At 34.9% G+C, this 25,001-nt stretch overlaps 1 protein-coding gene across 3 annotated transcripts in view; it reads left to right on the forward strand.

The window, feature by feature from the left end:
* CTDSPL2 (CTD small phosphatase like 2) overlaps window positions 1-25,001 on the forward strand; it is a 71,308-nt gene that overhangs the window by 34,824 nt on the left and 11,483 nt on the right. For 2 of the 3 annotated variants that reach the window (XM_079909879.1, XM_079909880.1), the window contains exons 3-8: window positions 151-289; window positions 1,820-1,969; window positions 7,658-7,870; window positions 11,885-11,963; window positions 12,261-12,372; window positions 15,133-15,219. In XM_079909879.1, the coding sequence (XP_079766005.1) occupies window positions 151-289; window positions 1,820-1,969; window positions 7,658-7,870; window positions 11,885-11,963; window positions 12,261-12,372; window positions 15,133-15,219 (780 nt within the window). The remainder of the gene's footprint in view (window positions 1-150; window positions 290-1,819; window positions 1,970-7,657; window positions 7,871-11,884; window positions 11,964-12,260; window positions 12,373-15,132; window positions 15,220-25,001) is intronic. The other variant, XM_079909881.1, reaches the window with a different exon arrangement.

Below are 25,001 nucleotides of genomic sequence, written 5' to 3' on the forward strand. Positions count from 1 at the left end.
TCGGTGCTTTCACTGCCATGGGTCCAGGTTCAGTCCCTGGTCAGGGAACTAAGATCTCACAAGCTGCGTGGTGTGGCAAAAAAAAAAATAAGTAACCTGTAAAGCAGAATGACTCTGTTCAATGCATGTTTTTCCCTCTTATATCTTAAGGAAGAGAGAGAAAATCCTTCAAAACGGAGTAGAATTGAACGTGATATAGATAATAATTTGATCACATCAACACCAAGAGCAGGAGAAAAGCCTAACAAACAGATATCTCGAGTAAGACGGAAAAGTCAAGTAAATGGAGGTTTGTTAATGTTTACATATTGCTTTATTAGGTGTAAGCAGAGTTCTCACTTGACATGTTTGTGTTCTGTTTTTAAAAATCTACTTTGAGCAATTTCTGCCTTATTTTTGTAATCTCCTTTGTATTAAATATTAGTGGCATGAAGTAAATAAAAATTTACCTTCCTAATGTAAATCTACTTTGATGAATTAAAGTGACAGAGGCAGAGCAACTAGCTTTATAGTGTTTAGCATGAAAATGTATATGAAACTCATTTCTTAAAGCAGTAATAATTGTGACTTAATTTATTTGAAATATGTACAAAGAATTTGTTTCTGGATTATGGAATTTCAGGGCTATAGAGGGGGCTTGGAGCTCTCAGGTCCGCGGTTCTCAACTAGGGGTGTTTTTGTCCCCTAGCAGACGCTTTTCAGTGTATGAAGACCTTTTTGGTTTGTCACAACCTGTGGAGGGATTGCTACTTGCATCTAGCAGGTGAAGGTCAGGGGCACTGCTAAACATCCTACAATGCACAGGACATCCTCCCATAACAAAGAATTATCCAGCCCAAAAGCCAATAGTGTTGTTGCTATTTATAAATCCTGTTCTAGATCAGTACCTTATTGTATTGCTGACAAGCTCCTCAAAGTCAAAAAGGAGAAAAAAAAGATGGACAAGCAGAGAAACCTATACAGAATAGCACTTTAGAGCATGGAGTGCTACCTTTTAACCAATACTGTTTTAAACACAGCAGTGATAATAATTCCCTACCTCTTTCCTCTTAATGCAGTGATGTATCTCCATTGTTAGAATTGACCATAAGGGAGAAAAGGGATAAACAAGTTAAAAGAGCACTAACAAAGAAGGAAAGAAATGTGCTAAAGTTGTGGAGGGTCAAGGATGATTTATTAAGACATTTGTATTTTATATTTTCCCAAAACCCATTAAATTTTTTTATTTATAAGAAACTTAAAAAAAAAACTGGTTATTCTTCCTAACTACTCTGAAATGGTGCCTCACAATATCCATAAGTAGTTTTTGACACTGCTGTATATATAGTCTTCTGCTTCAGTAGAAATAGTTGCCTCTATTTATTTAGCTGTTACTCATTAGAAATAGATTGGGGGGTAAGTTTTGTGAAGTAGGCAGCATCCCAAAATGTAAATAAACAAAGACAAAATCTTGCATTTGTGTTTTTCATATTGTAACTTGCTTGCTTTACTTACAAAGAGTTTTATTTCATTTTCTGTTACACTGTGTTGATTTGAAGACTTTCAGTCTGTGTAATTCCAGATATAAATCTACTTTGTAAAAACTCAGTAAATTTTAGCATTTATAAACCATTATAAATAAATTTGTTATAAAGATCATTTGATTTACAAGTGATTTACCTCAGGATTTCTTGAAATAATAAGCTTTTTAACATTAATGTTCATCAGTTTTCCTTATGTATTTTGAGGGAAAAAGTTATTTTTATAATGAATCGTTTAGAACATATTTATGAAAGTCATGTTTTCTAGATTGCAACTATTTTTGTTGTTTCTTTCTTAGAAGCTGGTAGTTATGAAATGACAAATCAACATGTAAAACAAAATGGAAAATTAGAAGATAATCCTTCCTCTGGCAGTCCTCCAAGGACTACATTGTTGGGGACCATATTTTCTCCTGTCTTCAACTTTTTTTCACCAGCAAATAAAAATGGTAAATATAATTCATTAACCATAATTTGGGTTTAAAAGATTAATCGTTTTCCTGGCTTTTTAAAAGATCTGTTTGATTTTTGGGGCATATTTTTGTTAGCATCTTATGTTTGTTTTCAGTCTCGTTAAAAATACACAGACTTTTTTTTTTTAAAGAATATATTTTCTTTCTTTTATATTTATTTACTTTATTTATTTATGGCTGCATCGTGTCTTAGTTGCGGCACACGGGATCTTTTGTTGTGGTGTGTGGGCTCCTCATTGCGGCACGTGGGCTTCTCTCCAGTTGTGACATGTGGGCTCTGTAGTTGTAGTACACAGGCTTAGTTGCCTCGCAGCAGGTGGGATCTTATTAGTTCCCTGACCAGAGATTGAACCCAAGTCCCCTGCATTGGAAGGTGGATTCTTAACCACTGGACCACCAGGGAAGTCCCCAAAATACACAGCTTCTAAAAGGCTTTTTTTTTTTTTTTTTAAATGACTGAAATAAATGTAGGTTATGTTTAATTAACTATCTGAAAAGCTAGATGATAAACTTTGGGCTGGAGGGAAAGTATTATTTTTTCTGCGTTGGGATGACTTCTGCATCTTTAGAGAGAAGCATTTTCAATATTCTAGATTAGTAAAGTAGAATTTGTTGAATATTTTGAGTGAGTTGAAACCAGATTTTTTTTTGGTAATACAATTTATTTTTATTATCATTTGCTTGTTTTTTTTCCCCCGTAGGGAATCTTCAGTTTAGACAAATAGTAAAACTACCCTAATTCACATGAATTGAAGGTTCCCGTTGTATGCCTTTGCAAAAAAATTAAAAATGGCCTCTTTCTCAAAATATCTTTTTAAAATTATCTGGTGTCCTATTTTTTCTGATAATTAATGTCTAATTTCATACATGATAATTTAGTCTCTAGATTATTTGAGGGCAAGAGGTCATGTCTTTATTTTTACATCTACCATGTTGTTTGATACAGTATTGGGCACATGGGAAATAGGCATTAAATACCTGTTGCCTGATTTCTGGATGATAAAGCAATTTTTAAAAGGCAGAATGGTGCACTGTAAAATCAAGATGATGTAGGGGCAGAAATAATGTATATTAGCACATTAAAGGACTGTGAAGTCCTAGAATAGAAACAAAAAACTACCTTTAACTTTGTTTAACCCAGTATTCCCTAGACATATCTGACCAAGTACTCTTCTATGGAACATCTGTTAACATCTTAACATCTTTTAGAACTAGTGCCTCCTAAAACATCTTTGGAAATGCTGGGGTAGTGGGAAAAGAACAGGCTTTGGAGTTAGATAAACTTGTTTTAAATTTGTTCCCAGCTGCCACTGTTTACTTATGTTATGCTGGACCAGTTCTTTAAACTCTTGAGCCTCTTAATCCATGAGAAAAGGTAATTATACTTAAATGTGAGGAGTGAAGATTCCAGTTCACTCAACAAATATTGAGCATCTATTATGTTCCAGCCATTGTGATAAGTATAATAAATTTTTATAGGTGCCTTGAGAGAGGTATGGAACAGTATTCAAAGAATGGAATGGTCCTGTATTCTGGGTGGTGGCTCACAAAAGGCTTCATAGAAAAGCTGAATCTTGAAAGATGGTAAAGGGCATTCCATGTAGAAGGAGCAGTGTAAGCAAAGGTACAGTGTATTTCAGAAACAAATTAGTTTGTCACAGATGGAGCATCAGATTTGAGGAGTGCATGGGAAGGGATAAGATAGGACAATTATAAAGAAGTCAGATTATAGAGCCAATTTTGTAGGGTTTTTGAACTTTATCCTTAGTCATGGGGGGATGAATGAAAAGTTTTAAACTGTGAGTAATATGAACAGATTTATGTTGTTGTTTTTTAAGTTTACAGATTTTATTTTTTTTTAATTTATTTTTGGCTGTGTTGGGTCTTCGTTGCTGTGTGTGGGCTTTCTCTAGTTGCGGCGAGTGGGGGCTACTCTTTGTTGCAGTGTGCGGGCTTCTCATTGCGGTGGCTTCTCTTGTTGCGGAGCCTGGGCTCTAGGCGTGCGGGCTTCAGTAGTTGTGGCTCGCAGGCTCAGTAGTTGTGGCTCACAGGCTCTAGAGTGCAGGCTCAGTATTTGTGGTGCACAGGCTTAGTTGCTCTGCGTCATGTGGGAGCTTCCCGGACCAGGGCTCGAACCCGTATCTCCTGCATTGGCAGGTGGATTCTTAACCACTGCGCCACCAGGGAAGCCCAGATTTGTGTTTTCTAAAGATCTATTTGGCAGTAGCATGTAGGCTAAATTCTAAAGAGGCTGGATGCAGGGAGAACATTAGTAGACTTGTAGTCCATGTGAGACTTCATACAACCTTACTTGTAGTATTAGAGAAGAAAAGAAGGATCAAAGATACAAATGGACAAATTTTGGGAACAGATTGGAGGTGAAGGAAGAGAGAGAGTAAGATGTACACATTAGATTTTCAAGAGAGAAAAGTAAGTTCCTGGGAGATAGATAATTGAATTTAATTTGGGCCATGCTGAGCCTGAGAGGCCTTGAAACAACCAAATAAAAATGTCTACTAACAATTTGTCATTCAGGTATGGGGCTTAGAAATCTGAATAAGCAGTAGAGCATGGTATTATCAGCTTACAAATATTAATTGAAACCAGTGGACTAAATGGTCCATTTGGTTCATCAAACTAAGACCAGAATCTTGGGGAAAGACATTTAAGGACTGGACAAAGCTAAAGAAGCCAACAAAGGAGAAATGGAGGAAACCAGGAGAAACTGAGTCATAGAAGCCAAAAGAAGAGACTGTCAAACCCAGGGTCAAACAATTGTAAAGATAGAAGGAACGGAAGTGAGCATTGAAAAGGTATCATTAAACCTGGTAATTAACTGGTCATTGGTTTCGTTTGCCAGAGAGTTTCAGAGGAGTGATTGCAGTTGGCAGCCTAATCCATGGGTTAAAAGAGTGAAATGGAGAGTAAGAAAGGGATCAGCACATATAGATTACTGTTATGAGGAACCTGAGTATGAGAAAAACTAGAGAGGTCATGAAGCCTCAAGGGATGTTTTGTATTTGTGAGAAGGAAGCATGTTGTTAAGCCTCAGGGAAGGGTCTAATAGGTTGAACATAAGGGAAAAAGGAAAACTAATGAAGAAAGTTTCTAGGATCTACTGATAGGGATGGGATCAAGAGAACAGGTAGAAGGATTAGAATTGAAACAAGGAGAATAGACATTTTTCTCTGATGCTGGAGGAAAGAACGTTTGGGCAGCAGTAGTTCATGTTTGATAGAATTTTTTCTTTGAAGGAGGACATGGTATCATTTTGCTGAGATGGTCCTGGTGGCAGGGATTGAAGAGAATGAAGGTTTAGAATGTTTGCTATTTGGTATAAGTAAAAGAAGCTGAATGACTCACACACAGAAATACTGAAGCAGCATGCTATAGGCGTAGCTAAGATTAGAGGATTTTACTTGGAGTACAAATCAGTCTTTATAATTCTATTGTTTTCTTTATTACCTGGGTCTAGTGCCTGAGAAGCCTGTTAGATTGATTCAAGAGGGATTTCTATGATGAATGACAGTGGAAAGACAAGGAAGCGAGGACAGTGAGGCTGCTGGCTTGAGAGTGGTTTAAATAATACACCATGAAGTCTAACTAGATGAGGAGGGTGGAGAAGAAGCCATTGAGGGATGTGTTTGGATAAAAGAGATTGGCTTTTATCAAACGTGAAGATCACATGTAATAGAAATATTAGATAGATAGATAGATAGATAATTAGAAGATTAGGAGGTCGTGGTAGGAGATTAATTATTTGAATTATAGGTTTCAGAGGTGAACAGTTTCTCTGTGATAGTGTCCAGGTTTTAGCCATGGTAATAACTACTAAAGAGCATTACGAATGTAGATGGGGCTAAATAGGGCAAGACCTTTGAGGGTTAGTTATTGGATGAGTCATTGACATCACCTGCAATAACTATATAGGCATTTAATAGAGCAGTAAACTGGTATCTAGGTGTTAAATTCCTCTGAGATTGAGAGAGGATGCTGGCAATAGATGGTAGGTGACAGCAGAGGGCATAAGCGAAGAATTGTATAGCCAGGTGACAGCAATCTCAAAGGAGCAAACATTTTTACACATTAGTGGAAAACCAATGATCTGGTGGCGGCAATGGAGGTAAATGAATTCTGATTGAGTAACAAGTATGGGAAAGTAAACAGCTTTGAGGGAAGGGTATCAGGAAAAGATGTCTTTTGGAAAGAGGTTAAATGTAAGGCAATGAGGGAGAAAGAATATTCTGTGAGGAAGTTGAGAGTTATTGGCGGTTGATTTTGTTGTTGACAGTGACATTCGGAGGATTTCATAAAGAAATGGAGACTTGGGGTCAGTCCATAGTGGAAGAAAAATTGGGCAGTGGGTTCATCTAGGGGATGGTTGAATATAATGAGGAAACTAGCTTCTATCTTTGTTATTGAGATGGAATTTCATTGAGAAATTGTTCTTGTGTCTTTGAATAAAAAGGGTCTCATGGTTAGGGGAACAGTTAGCTCATTTTTAGAGAACTGTCTCTGGTTTAAAAATTACAACTGCACAAAATGGCTAGGATGCTTAGTACTAGAAAGATCAGGAGCTGTTTGAGGATAATGGAAAATTTTGTGTGTGTGTGTGTGTGTGTGTGTGTTGTGTGTATTGCCCAGCACATAGTAAGCACTTAATAAATGATATTTGCTTTAATGAAGAGAAGTTCTGTGGTCAAAAATACTATATGACAGTTGACCCAACAACAACATGGGTTTGAACTGCACAGGTCAACTTAATACAAGGATTTTTTTCAATAAATACTATAGTATACAATCTGTGGTTGGTTGAATCTGAGGATGTGGAACTGTGGATATGGAGGGCTGACTGTAAAGTTATTCTCAGTTTTCTGACTGCATGGGAGTCAGTGCCCCTAACCCCTATGTTGTTCAAGGGTCAACTGTATATACTTCAGAGTTCCTAAGAGACTGGATCTTAAATGTTCTCACCACAAAAAAGAAATAATTATGTGGCAGGATAGAGGTGTTAGTTAACGCTCAGTTGGTAATCATATTGCAGTATATAAAGTATTAAATCAATACGTACACCTGTAACTTACACAATGTTATGTTAATTATATCTCATTTAAAATTTTTAAAGTTCTAAATTGACTTGTTTGACTATAAATGGGTGTTTCTAAGCTATTTGAACACTCTTAAGAAAAACTTTGCTCACAAATATTACTCTAGCTTATAATAGTCTTATTCCTTATTTTTGAAATGTCTAGTAAAGAGTCACTAAATAATGGTATCCTCAGCTTTGTTTCTGTTCCATTTAGTTTTTCTAAATATTTATGAATTTTTATTGAATATATTTGACATATAACATTGTATAAATTTAAAGTGTACAACATGTTGATTTGATAATTTATATATTGTAATTTGATCATCATCGTAGTGATAATTAGCATATGCTCTCTATCATGTTATATAATTATTCTTTCTTTTTAGTGGTTGGAGTAATTAAGTACTAGTCTCTTAGCAGGTTTGATGATTATAATACAATGTTGTCTGTATTCACTATACTGTGCATTAGATCTCTAAGGCTTATTTATTACTTGTTTTAAGTTTGTTCCCATCTTTCCCCACCCACTATGAGCTTTTAAGTGACGATTAATGTACAATTAATCATGATTTCAGGAACATCAGGATCTGATTCCCCAGGACAGGCTGTGGAAGCTGAAGAGATAGTAAAACAGCTTGATATGGAACAGGTGGATGAAATCACTACCAGTACTACTACATCAACTAATGGAGCAGCTTACTCAAATCAAGCAGTTCAAGTGAGGTCATCAATAAATGGTTTAGAAGAAGCAGAAGAAACAGTTAATCGTGATATCCCACCCCTTACAGGTAAATAAGATTCCTTTTTTTCTTATACATTTTCATGAATAGTTTGTAAAAATACTACTGTAATTTTTCTTAAATAGGCAGATTAAATGCATAAGTTTTTCTTCCTTGAAGTTAATAAGGTTAAAACTGGAAATAAAACTTTTCCCCCCAAATCCAGTCATTTTGAAATTGAATTTTTTTAAGGTTATTTTACTGCATATTAGTCACTTTACAGTTTAATTATGTGTACCGGTCTTACCACTTAGAGAAATTTAACACAGCTAACAAAATAATATGCTTACATTTATGAACATATTTATTATAATTGCACGAGTCTTAGATCCTTAATGTCTGAAGTCCCTACATAGAGGTAGTCTCATACCTTCAGATTTGTTTCATATACAGATGACATTCCCAAAGAACAAGCTTCTGTTCTTGGGTCTCTCCTATACACAAACTTTGCAGCCTAATCCTGGATGCTTTTAAAGCCCTAACATAATTGTTAGGTCCCTGAGCCAGTTGTTATGGAAATGTAGAAACATGTGAGGTCAGCATTTGTTACTTCTGAGGGTTAGATAGAGGTGGTAGATAGACCACTTCTGAGGTGGTAGACAGACATATAAGGCTAAAAGATGAAATTGTATTCCATTATGATTAAAAGCAGAAATAAAACTGAGGATGGACATCTTTTCCCAGAAGGAGAAGATCTTAGACTTTTATTTTAGATTTGTTTGTTTTTCCTTGTGGTGCCAGATATTTGAGAGAGCCTAGTACATATATATTGGTTGAGAAATAAGTTTGGCAAAGGAAGCAAAATGATGATCTCTCTGATATAAAGGGGAAACTTGAAAAAAAGTCATTGAAACAGCATGATAACACTTAAAGAAAAAATGCATACAACTATGAAACTTATATACAGTGCAACCCTGTATCAGTATGAAGAGAAAAGCAACATAATAGAGTTAAGGTTTATTTTATTTATTTTTTAAATTTTATTTATTTTTGGCTGTATTGGGTCTTCGTTGCTGTGCGCGGGCTTTCTCTAGTTGCAGTGAGTGGGGGCTACTCTTCGTTGCGGTGCGCAGGCTTCTCATCGCGGTGGCTTCTCTTGTTGCGGAGCACGGGCCCTAGAGTGTGCAGGCTTCAGTAGTTGCGGCGCGTGGGCTCTAGAGCACGTGGGCTTCAGCAGTTGTGTCACGTGGGCTCAGTAGTTGTGGTGCTGGGCTTAGTTACTCCGAGGCATGTGGGATCTTCCCAGACCAGGTCTCGAACCCATGTCGCCTGCATTGGCAGGCAGATTCTTAACCACTGTGCCACCAGGAAAGTCCAAGGTTTATTTTAAATTTGTCAAATAAGGAATTCCCTGGCCATCCAGTGGTTAGGACTCTGTGCTCTCACTGCCGAGGGCCCGGGTTCAGTCCCTGGTTGGGGAACTGTTGGGTTGGCCAGAAAGTTTGGGTTTTTCTGTAAGATCTTGAGGGAAAAACCCTAACAAACGTTTTGGCCAACCCAATAAAATCCCCGAAGCCATGTGGTGCGGCACTCAATCAATCAATAACAAATAAAATGTTAATATTGATAATGTTTAATTATAATGTTATAATTTAAGAATAATACTGAACCTAACAAGCAAATCTAATGCTGATTACTTTGCCTGTTGTTACAAGCTAGTGAATGATAAGGTATAGCACAGACTTCAGACGTGCAGGCTCAGCGGCCATGGCTCACGGGCCCAGCCGCTCTGCGGCACGTGGGATCTTCCCAGACTGGGGTACGAACCCGTGTCCCCTGCATCGGCAGGTGGACTCTCAACCACTGCGCCACCAAGGAAGCCCCGAAGCCAGGGCTTTTGACTTCTTTGATGTTTTTTCTGTTTTTGTGCTTCTATATAAACCTTTGTACTCGTTTTTTTCTGACAGCTGTGCCTACCGGGAAGGGATTTCTATAACTTTAGTTTCTAGAGGGGAATAGTAAGATTTACTCCATTTGTCTCATTCATTCGTTTTTCTAACATTTAATTGAACACGTACTTTTTGTGATGGGCACTATTTATAAAGATGACTAAGATGTGCTTATTGACCCTGAAGAGTATATGATCTAATTGATGAGCCAAGTATACACAAAAATTACTGTACAGTGTGGTGAGTGTTGTTACAAATAAATGAGCAAAATATTGAGGTGGCACATTGCAGTTACTCTGGGAGGATCATGAAAGGAAGAAGTAAAAGTTTTGCTGATCTTCAAATATGAGTATGAGTGACAAAAGTGGTACTTTTCCCCAACTTCAAGAACGTAGCCAGAGAGAACAAGAAGGAAGGAGGCTGGCTCTACCATTTACTTATCTGTGTGACTTTAGATAACTTATTTAAGCTCTCTGAGACAGTTTTCTTAGCTTTAAAATGGCAATAATAATTTAGAGCTTTGAAGGCTAAATGAGATGAAATATGAAAAATGCTTAGCATGGAGGTGCTCGAATACTAATTACTTCCTGTCCCCCTTTCTCTGAGATTAATAGGAATTTGAAATAGTAAAGTGGTAGGAAGATATATTTTTCCATTTGTCCCCTTGTGCTAATGAACCGTTACTGGCATAAAGTTGTTAGAAATGAACAAAAATTCTGCTTTACATCTGTTGTCATTTATTGAACATACACACTGTATTGGCTCTGTCTTAGAAGGTATTAATACATGGTAATAGCAAAAAACATAAGTTTTTATCCTGAAAGACTACTATCCACCAGTATTCCATTCCTATAGATAGAGTACAGCAATTTTTATTGAGGCCCACTGTCTTAGTCCTTTCAGGCTACTGTAAAAAACTACCATTAGACTAGGTGACATATAAACAATAGAAATTTATTTTTCATAGTTCAGGAGTCTAGGAAATCTGAGATCAAAGCCCCAACAGATTCAGTGTCTGGTGAAGATCTGCTCTCTGGTTCATAGATAGCTGTCTTCTTACTGTGTCCTCTTATGCCAGAAGCTCTGCAAGCTCTTTAGGGGTCTTTTTTAAAGAGCATTAATCTCATTTATGAGGGCTCCACCCTCATGACCTAATGACCTCATGACCTCCCAAAGACTCCATCTCCAGACACGATCACATTGGGGATTAGGTTTCAATATATGAATTTTGGGGCAACACAAACATTCAGTCTCTAGCATCCACCTTAAACTTTCATCTCCAAGACATTACCTGTTTAGCTTGTAAGTTAACATTGTCTCAGTGAATTTAAGTTGTAAATATTGTCTTAGAAAATTCCTAACATAATTTCTAAAGCTTTATCAATTGATCAAATTTTAATTCAAACTTAGAATGGACTATGTGTCGTGGAATACAGAATTGTTTCTTGATTATTTTTAAGTTGCTTGTAAATGAGAAGTAAAATAATGGGTCTTCTAAAGCACTGATTTCTATATACAGCATAATTTCTTAACTTTTAAGATCATAGACAACCTTGAGAATCCTGTAAAAATGTACATAAAACATTTTTTCATAAGTCTAGGGGTTTGTAGACCTCTTAAAGCCTGTTCATGGATCTTAGGTTTAAAACTACCTTCGGGATCTGTTGTCAGCACACATATATTGACTGCCTGTATGTACTGTGCACTTTGTGAAGTATTACTGCTATGAGCACCATGAAATTTTTATGGTTATACATACAAATATCATCCAGTTAGAAATGGAAATTTTGTGGAGTGTATTTTCCTAATAATACACTCCACAGTGTAAGTAGTAAATAGTAGGAAATAGTGTAAGTAGTAAATTTTCTCTTAGCTGTTAGGGATTTAAATTTTGCTAGCCACGATATAACTTGCCACTTTGTATGTAATGGTAAATTTTTCCTTTGGATCCAGAGTTAGATCTATGTGCTTATAAATTTACTTTTAAATACTGTTTACAAATTATTTCTGTCTTATCTTTAACCTAAAATACACAGGGCTTCAGGAAGATCTTAATAAAAGCAGTAAAAATGTATACTTCATGGAAGCATTAAGTGAGTAAAAGCAACATTTTGTTTTTCACTTTGTTAAATAGCACCAGTAACTCCAGATAGTGGTTATTCATCAGCCCACGCAGAGGCCACCTATGAAGAAGACTGGGAAGTATTTGACCCGTGAGTTTTTTTTTTTTTCCTTTCTCTCTTTGAAAGGAATGAAAGTACATGTGTAGCGGGGTGGCTAAATGGTATATTGCAAAGAGCATTTGACCTGTAGGTATTAATACTTTGCTGAGTTACTGAAATACTAATTTGTATATTTTCAGTTTTACTTATGTGTTTTATAAGTTTGGTTTACTAGGTTTAAATATGCATTATTTAATTAAAAACTTAAAGATGGGCTGAATTTAGTAATATGTTTTATATTTACAAAAAAGTAGAAATGTTGAAATTTTCTTAAAATTTGATTTATAGCTATTATTTCATCAAACATGTTCCACCACTGACAGAAGAACAACTAAATAGGAAACCTGCCCTTCCACTGAAGACAAGAAGCACACCAGAATTCTCCCTAGTTTTAGACTTGGTAAGTATATTATCTGTAGAGTTAGGGAAAATAAAGGCGTTAAATTCTTTTTAAAAATACTAGCCCAAAATACCTAAAAGAATACAAGTGAATGAATAGCCTTACACATACATTTACTATAAAAACATGTCTTAGGTGTTCTGAAATGTTTTTATTTTAAGCACAGTCTAATGCCAGGGCCTCCCCAATTTGTTGGTTTCCAGTACCCTTTGAAAATAAATTAGGCTTTCTTTTTCTTTTTCTCCCCCAACAACCCCCGCTATTTCACTATTTTTCTATTTAAATTAAATTAATTATTGCCCCCATACTCCTATACCCTTTGTTTTGTTTTTTAATCTCCCAATAAATTCTAATTTCATGGCTAGATTTCAACCTTTTTGGGGGGTGGGGGAGTCCCAGTCATGTTCCCCTGAAGGACCTAGGTCTTAATGAGTTAACCTCATGCAAGACCATACTCCTTTTCTTGTTCCTTTTTTGGGGGGAGGGGCAATCTATGTAATACTTAATACTAAGTATTAGTATTATCTAATACTAATAACTTTATTAATAGACTCTCAAAAGCATGACTTCTTAATGCTGACTAATAAAACCTTTAATATGCTCTCTTGGTGTGAATTTTAAAATTTATATTTTTTTAGGGTACCAGAAGAGCTTTGAAAACTGAATATCTCTTATCTTTTCCTAACCAAATTTAATATATGGTCACCATTATTTACCATCTGCCGGCAATTTCTTGATATTAGCAAAAATATGTATCTATTATATAATACCGGAAAACATTTTACTATTTAAAAGCCTTTGTTACTAGTAACCTATAGTTGGAAATGTGGTTTAGTTCTTATTAAAAAAATTTGTTTTATCTTAAGGAAAAGCATATTTTTAAAATCTTAACTAGCATATATAGTTGTTTTGAGAGTTGAGCACCTTAGCCTTTGCCTAGCCAAAGAGATATAAATAAAATAGGCATCCAGAAGGCCTAAGTATTTAAGGTGTTTATTAGAGGATAAGTAGGCAAAAAAAGAGAAATTTTGAAACTGATTATGAGTAGTTTAGATTTGATATACAGAAACTGAAAAAGATTTTGCTAGATTTTTATGTTAGCAGTTGATGTCATGATAGCAAGTTTGGCCATATAATTTTTAATCCAATGTGGAGGTAAATAGAGAGGGAAAGATAAGAATTGGTGAGCATAAATGAGTAATTTTACAGAATTGGGTAAAGAAGAATGATCAAAATTTAGATAGGCTGTAGATGAAGAAAGTAGAATTAGCTATGATTCAATTATAAGAAAGAGAATACCTTTTTTAAAGATACTAAGGGAATACCTTGAATTGTGTACTCTGATATGCTATTAAAAGAAAATGTGGGTGGACCTAGAGTCTGTCATACAGAGTGAAGTAAGTCAGAAAGAGAAAAAAAAATACCATACGCTAACACATGTATATGGAATCGAAAAAAAAAATGGTTCTCATGAACCTAGTGGCAGGACAGATATAAAGATGCAGACGTAGAGAATGGACTTGAGGACATGGCGGGGTGGGGAAGCTGGGACAAAGTGAGCTTTGACATGTATACACTACCAAATGTAAAATAGATAGCTAGTGGGAAGCAGCTGCATAACACAGGGAGATCAGCTCGGTGCTTTGTGACCACCTAGAGGGGTGGGATAGGGAGGCTCAAGAGGGAGGGGATATGGGGATATATGTATACATATAGCTGATTCACTTTGTTATACTGCAGAAACTAACACAACATTGTAAAGCAATTATACTACAATAAGATGTTAAAAAAAGAAAAAGAAAATGAGGCATATCTAGAGTGTTTTTTGCTCTTTGCCTCCTCACAGTTTAACTTTAGGTTAAAAGAAACACTCCAGCTAATAAGATGTGGAATCACAAGGTATGAGCATTTGTGTTTCATTTTAATTCATCTTAAACACATTGAAAAATTTGGGGGGTAGTTACTAGCAGCTTTATTTTTTTAAGTGTTGTCACTTTCTACAAATGGAAGCCTTTTTTTTTTTTTATCCTTCAGGATTTGAGAAATATACATATTTGCACATACCTTACGTTGAATGATCCTTACCTTCTTTTCCTCATGAGAAAACAGGGCTTGGTAATCAAAGATGAGAAAGAAGTCTTGATTGACTGCTAATTTAGTTAAACAATGTTTATGTCTATGAAACATGTTCAACAGATACTGAAATATCCATTTTCTAAAATAAAATTCTTTATAAAAGGTTTAAGAATAAGGAGCTATATATAAATAGAAGATATATATTTTTAATAGTTAGATACTAAACTTCCATTGGCAAATTGTAAAAAAAAAAATTAAGAAAGTTTATATGTGGTTTACTTAACAGAAAGTTGGCAACTGCAGGACTCAGAACAGTGGTTGCCAAACATGCGTATGCATCCTAATCACCTAAAAGGCTTATTGAAACATAGATTGCTGAGTTCCTCTCTACTCCTTGCTGAGTTTGAATGATAAGAAATGGAGCTGGAGGTTTTGCATTTCTAACTAGTAGTTCCCAGATGATGCTGATGCTGCTTGCTGTTCTAGCAGCCACACGTGAGAACAAGTGACTTAGAAAATTCTATCCCAGATTGCTATGCCACACACAATAATGTATTATAAATATAAAATTCCATGTATGAATGGGTGCTTTAATAAATGTTTTTGGTGAGCATGAATACATAAAATTATCAATTGAAATGTCATAATATCTTGGTTCATTCAATATGTCCTTTTTATTTTAAGGATGAAACACTAGTACACTGTAGTTTAAATGAGCTAGAAGATGCAGCACTTACTTTTCCAGTCCTTTTCCAAGATGTCATTTATCAGGTAATTAAAACTTTTTAACTTGAGTTTTGGCCTGTTAGATATTTTGAACCAAGAAATCTTCTGTAAATTTTTTTTTTTGGTGAAATTTAATGTGTTTATTCCTAATGGATTTCATCTGTATTTTAATGATTTAGTAACACAAAGTAGCATCATGCTAAATAAATAACTACATAAAACAACATAAATGTTACCAAAAAAATGTGAACTTTTTTTACCCATTGCTCTCTGCTAGTTTCATAACCTGTTTGCCAGCAGGTGGAGGCAGGAACACTGACATCTTAGGTCCCCGAGAGCTTGCCAGGTTAACACTTGGCGTTGTTGTTGTTGTTTTTCCAAAACCCAATTAATAGGAAGAAACCTTATTCCTTGTTGGTCATTTTTATTGCCTTTTGTAGTAATATGGTGTGTAGGTTGCAGTGTAGTAGATCTACTTTATTTTAATCACAGAATTCCAGGACACTCTTCTAGTTACTGCTTTACTTAAAAAATTAGAGTATAAGTATTTCTTCCTCCTCTGTGTCGATGGACAGGTAACAGTGCAAAATACAAATACCATTTACATTTCACTGCAGATTATGTGTGTTGACCATAGGTTTTACTTTATGTTTCAGATTTTCCTATTATATAATTTGAATTAATATATGTGAATACACTTCAAAAACTACGACGTGCCTTTCTGTTCATGGAGGTTGTTATTGAACTAGCATTACCTTCTTATAAACCAGTTGTTGAAGGATTGGGAAAGGGTCAAAAACTTTGTTGTTTGTCAGGTGGAAGCCAACCCAAGGATTAACTAAATAAAGTCACAGAACATTTACCATGTGAACAATGAAAAGGTGTTTATGGTTGTTTATGTGCTCTTAATAGGCAGTTAGAATATGTGTATAGTTTTCTTGGCACATGATAGTTATTATAGCTCGGAAATCATAAAATTTTAGAGTTAAATAGTTTGTGGTTCAGGATCTACTTTACCTACGTTATCTTGTAATCAGTCATAAGAGAATTTAAGCAGTTATTGTCAGTTCTGGTTTAACCTAGAAAGGTACTGTAGGTATGGTAATATCTGGATACTATCAATATATTTATTTCCCTTTTATGTAAACTGATTTTAGTTCTGATATAGATCAGAGGATGAGCAAAATATACATAAAAATGAGGGATTTTAGGGTTTTGAATTCCTTTTTAACTGTATATTATTTGTTTAAGGTAAATCTTTTTCTTAAGACATTTTCTGCCAAATAGGTTGTTCTTGTTTAGTGTAATTCAAGGACAGGAGTCTTGTGGCAAATATAAATAGCATGGCAATATGTTCTCTCTTTTTAGCTTGATAACCTTGTTTTTATGTTCAAAATTGCCCTTAAAAACAATGGCTTTCAGGCTTTTGAATTTGGAAAAGAAAACTGTTACTGAAAACTATAAATAATTATTTTGATGTGATTTCTTAAGCTTCCAGATTTGAAATTTATTTCTGATAGATGGTTTTGGTCTGTTTACATAATTTTTAGTAGTGAAATAAGAAACTTGGAGAGTAGATGAGTTTGATTTCCCTTTCATGAGTGTATTTCTTTTCAGTGTGACCATAAAATTGAATTTTTTTCTTATTGCTTCCACCATTTCTTCTTTAGTTCTCTTCTTTATAAAATTCTTACTGTTTCCTGTGGATCCAGACAGTTGTCTTATTTTGAATAAAAGGCTCCTAGCAGTGCATATGACTAATATAAAAAAAACTTCATATGTACTGCATCTACCTCTGTGGAATTCAAAGAATTCTTTTTCTTATATATCTGAGTTATACTTTCTGAAACAGGAAAATTAAATGAGCTAACCTAAATCAGGAGCAATGAGCAGGAAGTTTGAATCTTAAAAATTATAGAGATGATTGTATTTTAAAATGATTTAGTTACTACATCATGTACAGAGTTTAGTTCCCTTTCAGTAAGTTTTGAGGATGTCCATAGTTAATACTGGATTTCTAGTTTTGGCATAGCCATTCTGTCTGCTTTTTAAAAAATAACTTTGAAGAAATCTTGGGTTAGGGTTCCCCCAGTTTTCAGACCAGCAAGCTCCCTTTAAACAGGGAATGATGTCTTTTAAACTTTCAGTGGTGTTGTCTCCATCTACTGGCAAAGAAGAAATATACACAAGGGTCTGGGATGATCTAAGAGATTTTGGAGAAACCACATTATTAGGTAAGATGTAACTTACATGTTTAACCACTACAGTATAATGTGGCCCACTTAAAGGTAGAAACCTGTAAAATACTGTATATACTCTTAAAAAAATAATTTGTTGAGATGAAATTCACAACATAAAATTAACCATTTTTAAGGGGGAACAGTTTCATGGCATTTATATACTCTTGAATATGTCAATTCCATAACATTTATGTATATACTCTTAAAAATAAAATGGTAATGTTAAGATAGGATCAAATTCTTCATCTGATTCAAAGCTAGATAAATTTCCTCTTGGAACTTTTGTTACTTTTGCTTTTTGTTTATGGTAAGTTTGTTATAGTAGAACCATATCTAATGTTAATTCTATTTGTTACTCTCTTTCTTTCAAAACAATTTAAAATATAAGTTGTCTTACGTATCTTTTGATAATGGTCTGTATCAGGGGTTGGCAAACTTTTTCCTTTAAAGGGCCAGTTGTTAATATTTTAGGTTTTGCAGTCTGTGTTACAACTACTTTTTCTGCCATTGTAGCATGAAAGTAGTCCTAAACAATACATAATGAATAAGCAATGACTGTGTCCCATTAAAACTTTATTTACAGAAATAAGTGATGATCTGGCCCAAAGGCCATAGTTTGCTGACCCTTGGTCTAATAATTATGAGAGTATATGCAATAAATTTACATATTCAAATTATAAGTGGAAGTAAGTAATCAAATGTTCATCAAAATTCTTGTTAATATATAGAGAGATTTAAAATTAGGTCCACTGTAACCTGGTTATGGGCTTTCTTAGGTTTATTCAGATGAAAGTTTGAGGGAAATTTAAGGTGGTCACTACTCACGTTTAAAGATTGCCTTACTTCATGATACACACTCTTCTTTTGATTGATAAGTAGGACTCAACCTAGTTAATGCAAGACTTAGAATATATGAGGATGTAGATTATTCAAGCCTCAATTAGTACCTTGAATGTATTTGAATTTCCATTTCTCTAGGAGATAAACCTAAAAGATCCAACTCAAATTAAAATTTTGATATATGTTACCACTGACACTATACAGATAGACAGATCGTAGTTTGTGTATATGGAGAAAAAGTCATTTGAAAGAAGAACTGGGTTTTTAAAGTGAGGGTGTGGCATTCACAAAGGCAAAGTATATGGATTTTTGTTTGAATGGGTCTTTTCCTCTCCCTTAATTGGTAGTTTTTCCATGAATTGTTTTACAGTTAGATATTGGGAAACGTATTTATTCATAGAATGGTACAAATGCATTTGATATCTGGAAAAACAAGTGCGTGATCAGTTCCAATGCACATGTTTTAATTTTTATATTTAGCTTATATTGACACATTGTCAGGAAATCCATCTCGTGGTGTTACTCAGTTAAGAGGTCTCCACTGTATTTAGTTTCTGTTCCTGCAGATCCACCAATTCAAGACTCTAGGTCATCTCACTCCCTCTTCCATCCAGAAGATGACTTCTATCCACAAGCAGGACTGAATCAAAAGACAGATTTTTCACTTAGCTCTTGAGCTGAACCACCTCCTCAATGACCTTCCTCTGTCTCCATCAAGAACTGGAGCTCAGTTTTTTGAAGATGTAATAGAGCTACTCAGCCCAAACGTGGCTAATTGAAGACAAAAAGAAGATGCCTCATATGTTTCACTACAGTGCAACCAAACGTAACTGTGTTGTCCAACTCCTCATTCTGTAAAGTATGGCAGGGGCATCTGATTTTTGACTCTGTTCACCAATAAGACTTTAGCCAGTCAGTGGCTTTCTGAAGATCAGTAAAATCAACAAACTTTGGGTCAGCTGTCCAGAAATCAGATTGTGGTAAGCACTCAAGGAGAGATAGGATCCTGTAGGGAGCTACTTGCTAAAGGATGCTTTGTTTTAATAGTAGAGGTTGCCTTTATGGGAAAAGTTGGGGGGAGAGGTGGGTGGGAAGCCCCATGTTAGCAAAGCTCAGCCTCTTCCTCATTATTATAGTTTGTTTTCTTGGGAAACTTACAACCTAGGATAATTTTCATAAGGATCTCAAATATTTTATACCACAGAAAAATAGAAGTAGAGGGTCAGTGGCATCTATCTCTTTTCCACAGTCTAAGAAGAAAAGTCAGCATTATTTTTGCTTCACGAAGAAAAAAGCAATCGTTTAAATGAAGAGTTTTGTTAGTAAACACCTAATGAAGTTTTTCCTCCCCTCAAGCTCTGGCTTAAATTGATACTAAATAAGAGGCATTTTGTTTTGACATTCATAAAGCATAATTTTATTGTACAAAAGTAGAATGTAGGGCTTCCCTAGTGGCGCAGTGGTTGAGAGTCTGCCTGCCGATGCAGGGGACACGGGTTCGTGCCCCGGTCTGGGAGGATCCCACGTGCCGCGGAGCGGGTGGGCCCGTGAGCCATGGCCGCTGAGCCTGCGTGTCCGGAGCCTCTGCTCCTCAGCAGGAGAGGCCACAACGGTGAGAGGCCCGCATACCGCAAAAAAAAAAAAAAAAGTAGTATGTATTTTGTTCCTTAAAACATCTGGGGTCATCGACACAGTATTGAGGATAAAAGTAATATTTTATATCTGGTAGGGAAGAATATTTTGATAACTAATTGTGAGTCAATATTTTAAATAATTTTAAAGTAATTTTTCCATCCTTATAGCTAGTCATTGGCACTAATTTTTTCATCATGGTTTGTATTCTTTATAAATGTATCTTCAAATTAGAAGAAGTTCATTTAAAAATACAGAAAATTCTTGTTCAGTAACTAAAAATATTTTGCAAATATAGGAGATGTGACAGTTGATTACTAAGCATATTAAATTGGAGGCTTCAAAATTTAGAATTTGTTTTTAAAGGCAACATTTGTGGGGTTTTTTTTTTTTTTGCTCTTAAAATGAGTAAACTTGACTTTAAGATAAACACATTAATATTTTATATATATGCACAAATATGTGTACATACATATTTAAATTCAAAAATTATATATGTATATTGTATATATATTATATATGTATGTAAATGGCCATGACTTGAAAAGTATGCTTCGTTGCTAATTTTTAATATACCTTCTGTATGAATACATTAAGCACTTTATCCCTTTGGGACTCCATAAGAAAATATCTTTTCAAATTTATTTCTATTTAATACAGTATAAGGTTTTGCAGAAGGTTTTAGTTTGGGGGTTTTGTTTGTTTTTATTTTTATTGGTTCTGATGTTTTAGTATTTACCTATTCATCCTCAGATTGATCCACCTACAAATACTATCCCCAGCAGCCTCTTATTGGAACTGTGTGAAGCAAAAGGTGACTTGTAGAATCACCCAATGGGTTATGAAGTTGAGGCCTCCACAAGGCCTATCTGAGCAACCCTCTTTCTATGGAGAAGGTTTGGGTTTTGTCTCTATGATCTGGTATTGATGCTAAGACAATGTTAACTAAGTTAAATAGTTAAGTAATCAGTTGACTTACTTTACGTCTTCTAAAAGTATAGATATGGCTTTCTCTTTGAGTTGAGGTTGCCCAGTTCTGCCCCCATAAAATCCTACTCATTCCAGCTATTCTCCTTATGGCTGATTACTTTTAAATAATAAAGTGGATAGTAATAATAGCTATTAGGAGTCTCAGTGTGCTGGCACTGTTCTAGGTGCTTTATATGTATTAACTTATTTAATAAACAACACTATATAGGTACTGTTATTATATGCATTTTATAGATAAAGAAACAGAAGTGTGCAGAAGGGTTAAAAAAAACGGTAGAGCCCCTTGTATACCTGTGGTATCTGCTAATACCTGTAGCATCTCTTCTTCACATTGTTCAGTGTTGTTAGTTTTCTACTGTTTTAACTTATTACTGCTGATTAAATAGATAGCATCCACCAATCATCTTTTTATTTAAAGGTACCTACTCTTAAGTAGGTGAATACCACCAAATTTATCTTTTTGTTTTCCTTCCTGCAACAGTGTAGCAATAAGTTCAAAGGATTTCATGGAAAAACTATTAAAGATACTTCTTTTTGAATATGTTAGGGTCATATTATCTGTGCTTAAAACCATTTAGAAATATTTTTCCTAAAAAGATCCACATGTAAGAAATTTTTTTTCAATTTTGCCCACAAATTGAAATTGCTTATCTTTTGGATGTTTTCTCCCCCTACCCCCCTTTTTTGGTCGTGCTCATAAAGTTACCTAGATAACTTAGATAATGGTTTGGTAAACTAATAGTCAGAAATTCGTGTATATAACTTGACATTGCATATTTAGACATGAATTTGACTTTAGGCAGACTGTCAGAAAATATTTATAATTAATTTATAACTGGCTTGCTATTTTAATGACTATTAAATCTAGTTCCATTAACCATTTATTGCCTGTTAGGATCATCTTACATGCACAGTTATAGGACATCCTCTTGTACTAAAGAAAGTACAGGCTGACTGTCAGATATTGTTCAAATCAAGTAGTGTTAGTGTACTGTTAATGTAATATTATTTTTCTATAATATATTTATCATTTTTCTATATAAAATTTAAGTTTTGGTAAAATCAGCCCACAATATATTATACAAGATTAGTTCCATTATCACTATTTTGCAGACATTATTCTAGTAGATTTTGTTTTAAAAGTTTACATCATGAACATATAATGAAGTAAGTGAGGGAGATTAAGAGGTACAAACTTCCAGTTACAAAATAGAGTCACGAGCATGAAATGTACAAAAATTTTACATAATAAACATTTCATAACATGAACATCTTTGGGTAGTAGGCAGTCTTATTTAAGACATGTTTTGGGTATGGTATTTTTGTATAACAGTTGTTCATTATTATAGTATTATGCATTATTTTAAAACTGACTTTTTCAAAATATATTTGGTTTAGTGATAGATTAAAACTATGTGTTGTGTAGATAGAATAATTGCTGTATATTTGGAGGAATATATGTATACCAGCCTGAAATGAAACGTATGGCCTAGTCTTACATTTGAGAGACTATATCATTTTGAAGAATTGCAGGTTTGAAGAAGGATGGTTTCTGAAGTACTAAGTAGTAGAAGAATGTAGAAAATAGGAAGTAGGCAGCTTGGGACAGGAATCTTTGTTACGAGAAGGTTAGGAGAAGAAAAATGGAGTTAAGAGCATCTGTGGAATAGATTTTGAAGCATTTGGAAGCATGTCTATGTGTGTATCTGTATGTTTGTATATCTCTGACCTAATACAATAAGTGATCGTAGTCTCACTGTATTATACATACCTTAAAATTGTTCTTATTTCCTACTGGACAGTGCTTAGTGCTTCTTAACTTCTATATATTTCTGCTTTAATATATCCATCCAAATGAGTTAGACCTTGTTGGCCTTATGTCTCTATTTCTTTTTTTATTATAAATTTTTTGTTTTATTTATTTATTTTGGCTGTGTTGTGTCTTTGTTGCTGCACGCGTGCTTTCTCTAGTTGCAGCGAGTGGGGGCTACTCTTTGTTGCGGTGCATGGGCTTCTCATAGTGGTGGCTTTTGTTGCGGAGCATGTGCTCTAGGCACGCGGGCTTCAGTAGCTGTAGCACGCGGGCTCAGTAGTTGTGGCATACGGGCTCTAGAGCACAAGCTCAGTAGTTGTGGCGCGCGGGCTTAGTTGCTCCACAGCATGTGTGATCTTCTCGGACCAGGGCTTGAACCCGTGTCCCCTGCATTGGCAGGCAGATTCTTAACCACTGCATCACCAGGGAAGCCCTATGTCTCTATTTCTATTTTCCTTTCTGAGATTTTACCTTTTCAGCACATGGCAGAACCTCCTGTGGTCCCAGCCACATCCTAGCTTGCTGTTACTTTGTACCTTTCTACATTCCTTCCCCACCCCCACCCCCCGCTAACCATCTCAGTTTCTGCCTGTATCTTTTAATCCTGAAACACCTTCCTGTGTTTCAAATGGTGAATCTGTTCTGAGAATAGGAACATTTACAGTCAACAGTTATTCTGTTCTCATGGTAAGGAAACACTCTAGCATTATATTCCTCTATCTCAGTGCCACCTTTCATCCCCAGTGAACAGGTACATTATGAAAGTAATATCAAATTTTAAGATGTGTTTTATATTTAAGTATAGTCAAAGTAGTAGAATGCATAATGAAGTTATAGTTTTGACATAATCAGGAAGTCACTGTGTAAGAAGTTGGAAAATGTCACCTTTGTACAGTGCTCCACTTATTATGCTTAGATAATACTGTTTAAATAGAAGTATTCCTTTACAGTGGAAGTGTTTTAGTGTTCAAAGGAGACAAATCCCAAATTGTAGAGGCCCTGCTTATTTTACTTTACAATATGGAGCGAGTGATAGCAGGGATATTGAAAGCAAATGAAAACATTAATACATACGCAAAAATGAAGTATTTTTGGTTATTAAATGCATTTAACTGATAAGCCTTCTTAGCAATAAACAGAAGGCTCTGATGGTTCATGGTTTATCATCCTCCATGAGATAAGGTAATTGAAAAAAAGTATTGGCCGAATTGTGGGGTTTTGTCAGTTAAGGTAGAAATGTATCTAAATCTATCAGTTACTTGGATTATCAAACAAATAAGGTGTGTTGAAAACTAAACCAAACTATACCAAATATTTCACAATGTAAATGTTAAAATTAATTAGAAGCACAACTCTAGTTAAAAATTTTATACCTCATCCTAAGTGATAGGGATTGGATACTAAGGATTTCGTCATATTTATTTGCTAGGGGTGGGGGTGTGTGGCTTACTTGGTTTTTGATTAGTCAAGATGCTGAGATAAACTGCCTAATAGGCTTAAAAATGAGTAAACCTTTATTATTCTAGCCTGTAGGCAGGGATAGAGTGATATTATTAGCATATTAATGTTTGAAATTGGTCTTCCACAAGTGATCAGTTCTTAAGGAAATTCAGTAGTTGTCCCTGTGTAGTATGTAGTCTTGCCTCTCTTTCTCTATTTTGTTTATATTGCTTAAGTTCAGGCAATTATATTTAATTTACTTAACAGATTTTTATCATGTACTTACTATATATTTGGCATTGTCTTACGCCCTTTGGGCTTCAGAACTTACAAAGACTGGTAGTACATAGTCCCTACCTCCTAATATCCTTTGCCTGATTTCCCTGTTCTGCCCTAAAACATTCCTAGAACTAGATTTTTATCATAAGGGCATTTTTGTTTAGATGTGTATTGACAACAAAATTAAATTCCATGAAGCCTAAATTTTGAATTTGTTGCCACCACAGCTTTTTAAAAAAAATCTGAATCAAGTGAATCTGGTGCATAGGCATTCTATAAGTATTTGTTGTTCATGTTTTTTGATGTTAATAATCACCTTTGAGTAGAGTACAAACTTTTCTTTTTATAAATTTTTGTCACAAAATAAATACAATTTAAAGGAGTCAAATTCTTTCGTAAATCAGTTTTAGTGGTTGCTCATGGCTTATATTTCTGTGCTTTTTGAATATTGAGTATATTACAAGAGCTACATTAAATGTAGGCAAAAAGAAGACAGAAATAAGAAAATAATGTATTTAAGTCAGTTCTTTGGGTACTGTAGTCTTTCCTGATATTGTCAGTTGATTTTGATAACTGGTGTATTTGACTGTTAT

Source organism: Stenella coeruleoalba (genome assembly GCF_951394435.1).
Source record: "Stenella coeruleoalba genome assembly, chromosome: 2".
Lineage (NCBI taxonomy): Eukaryota > Metazoa > Chordata > Mammalia > Artiodactyla > Delphinidae > Stenella > Stenella coeruleoalba.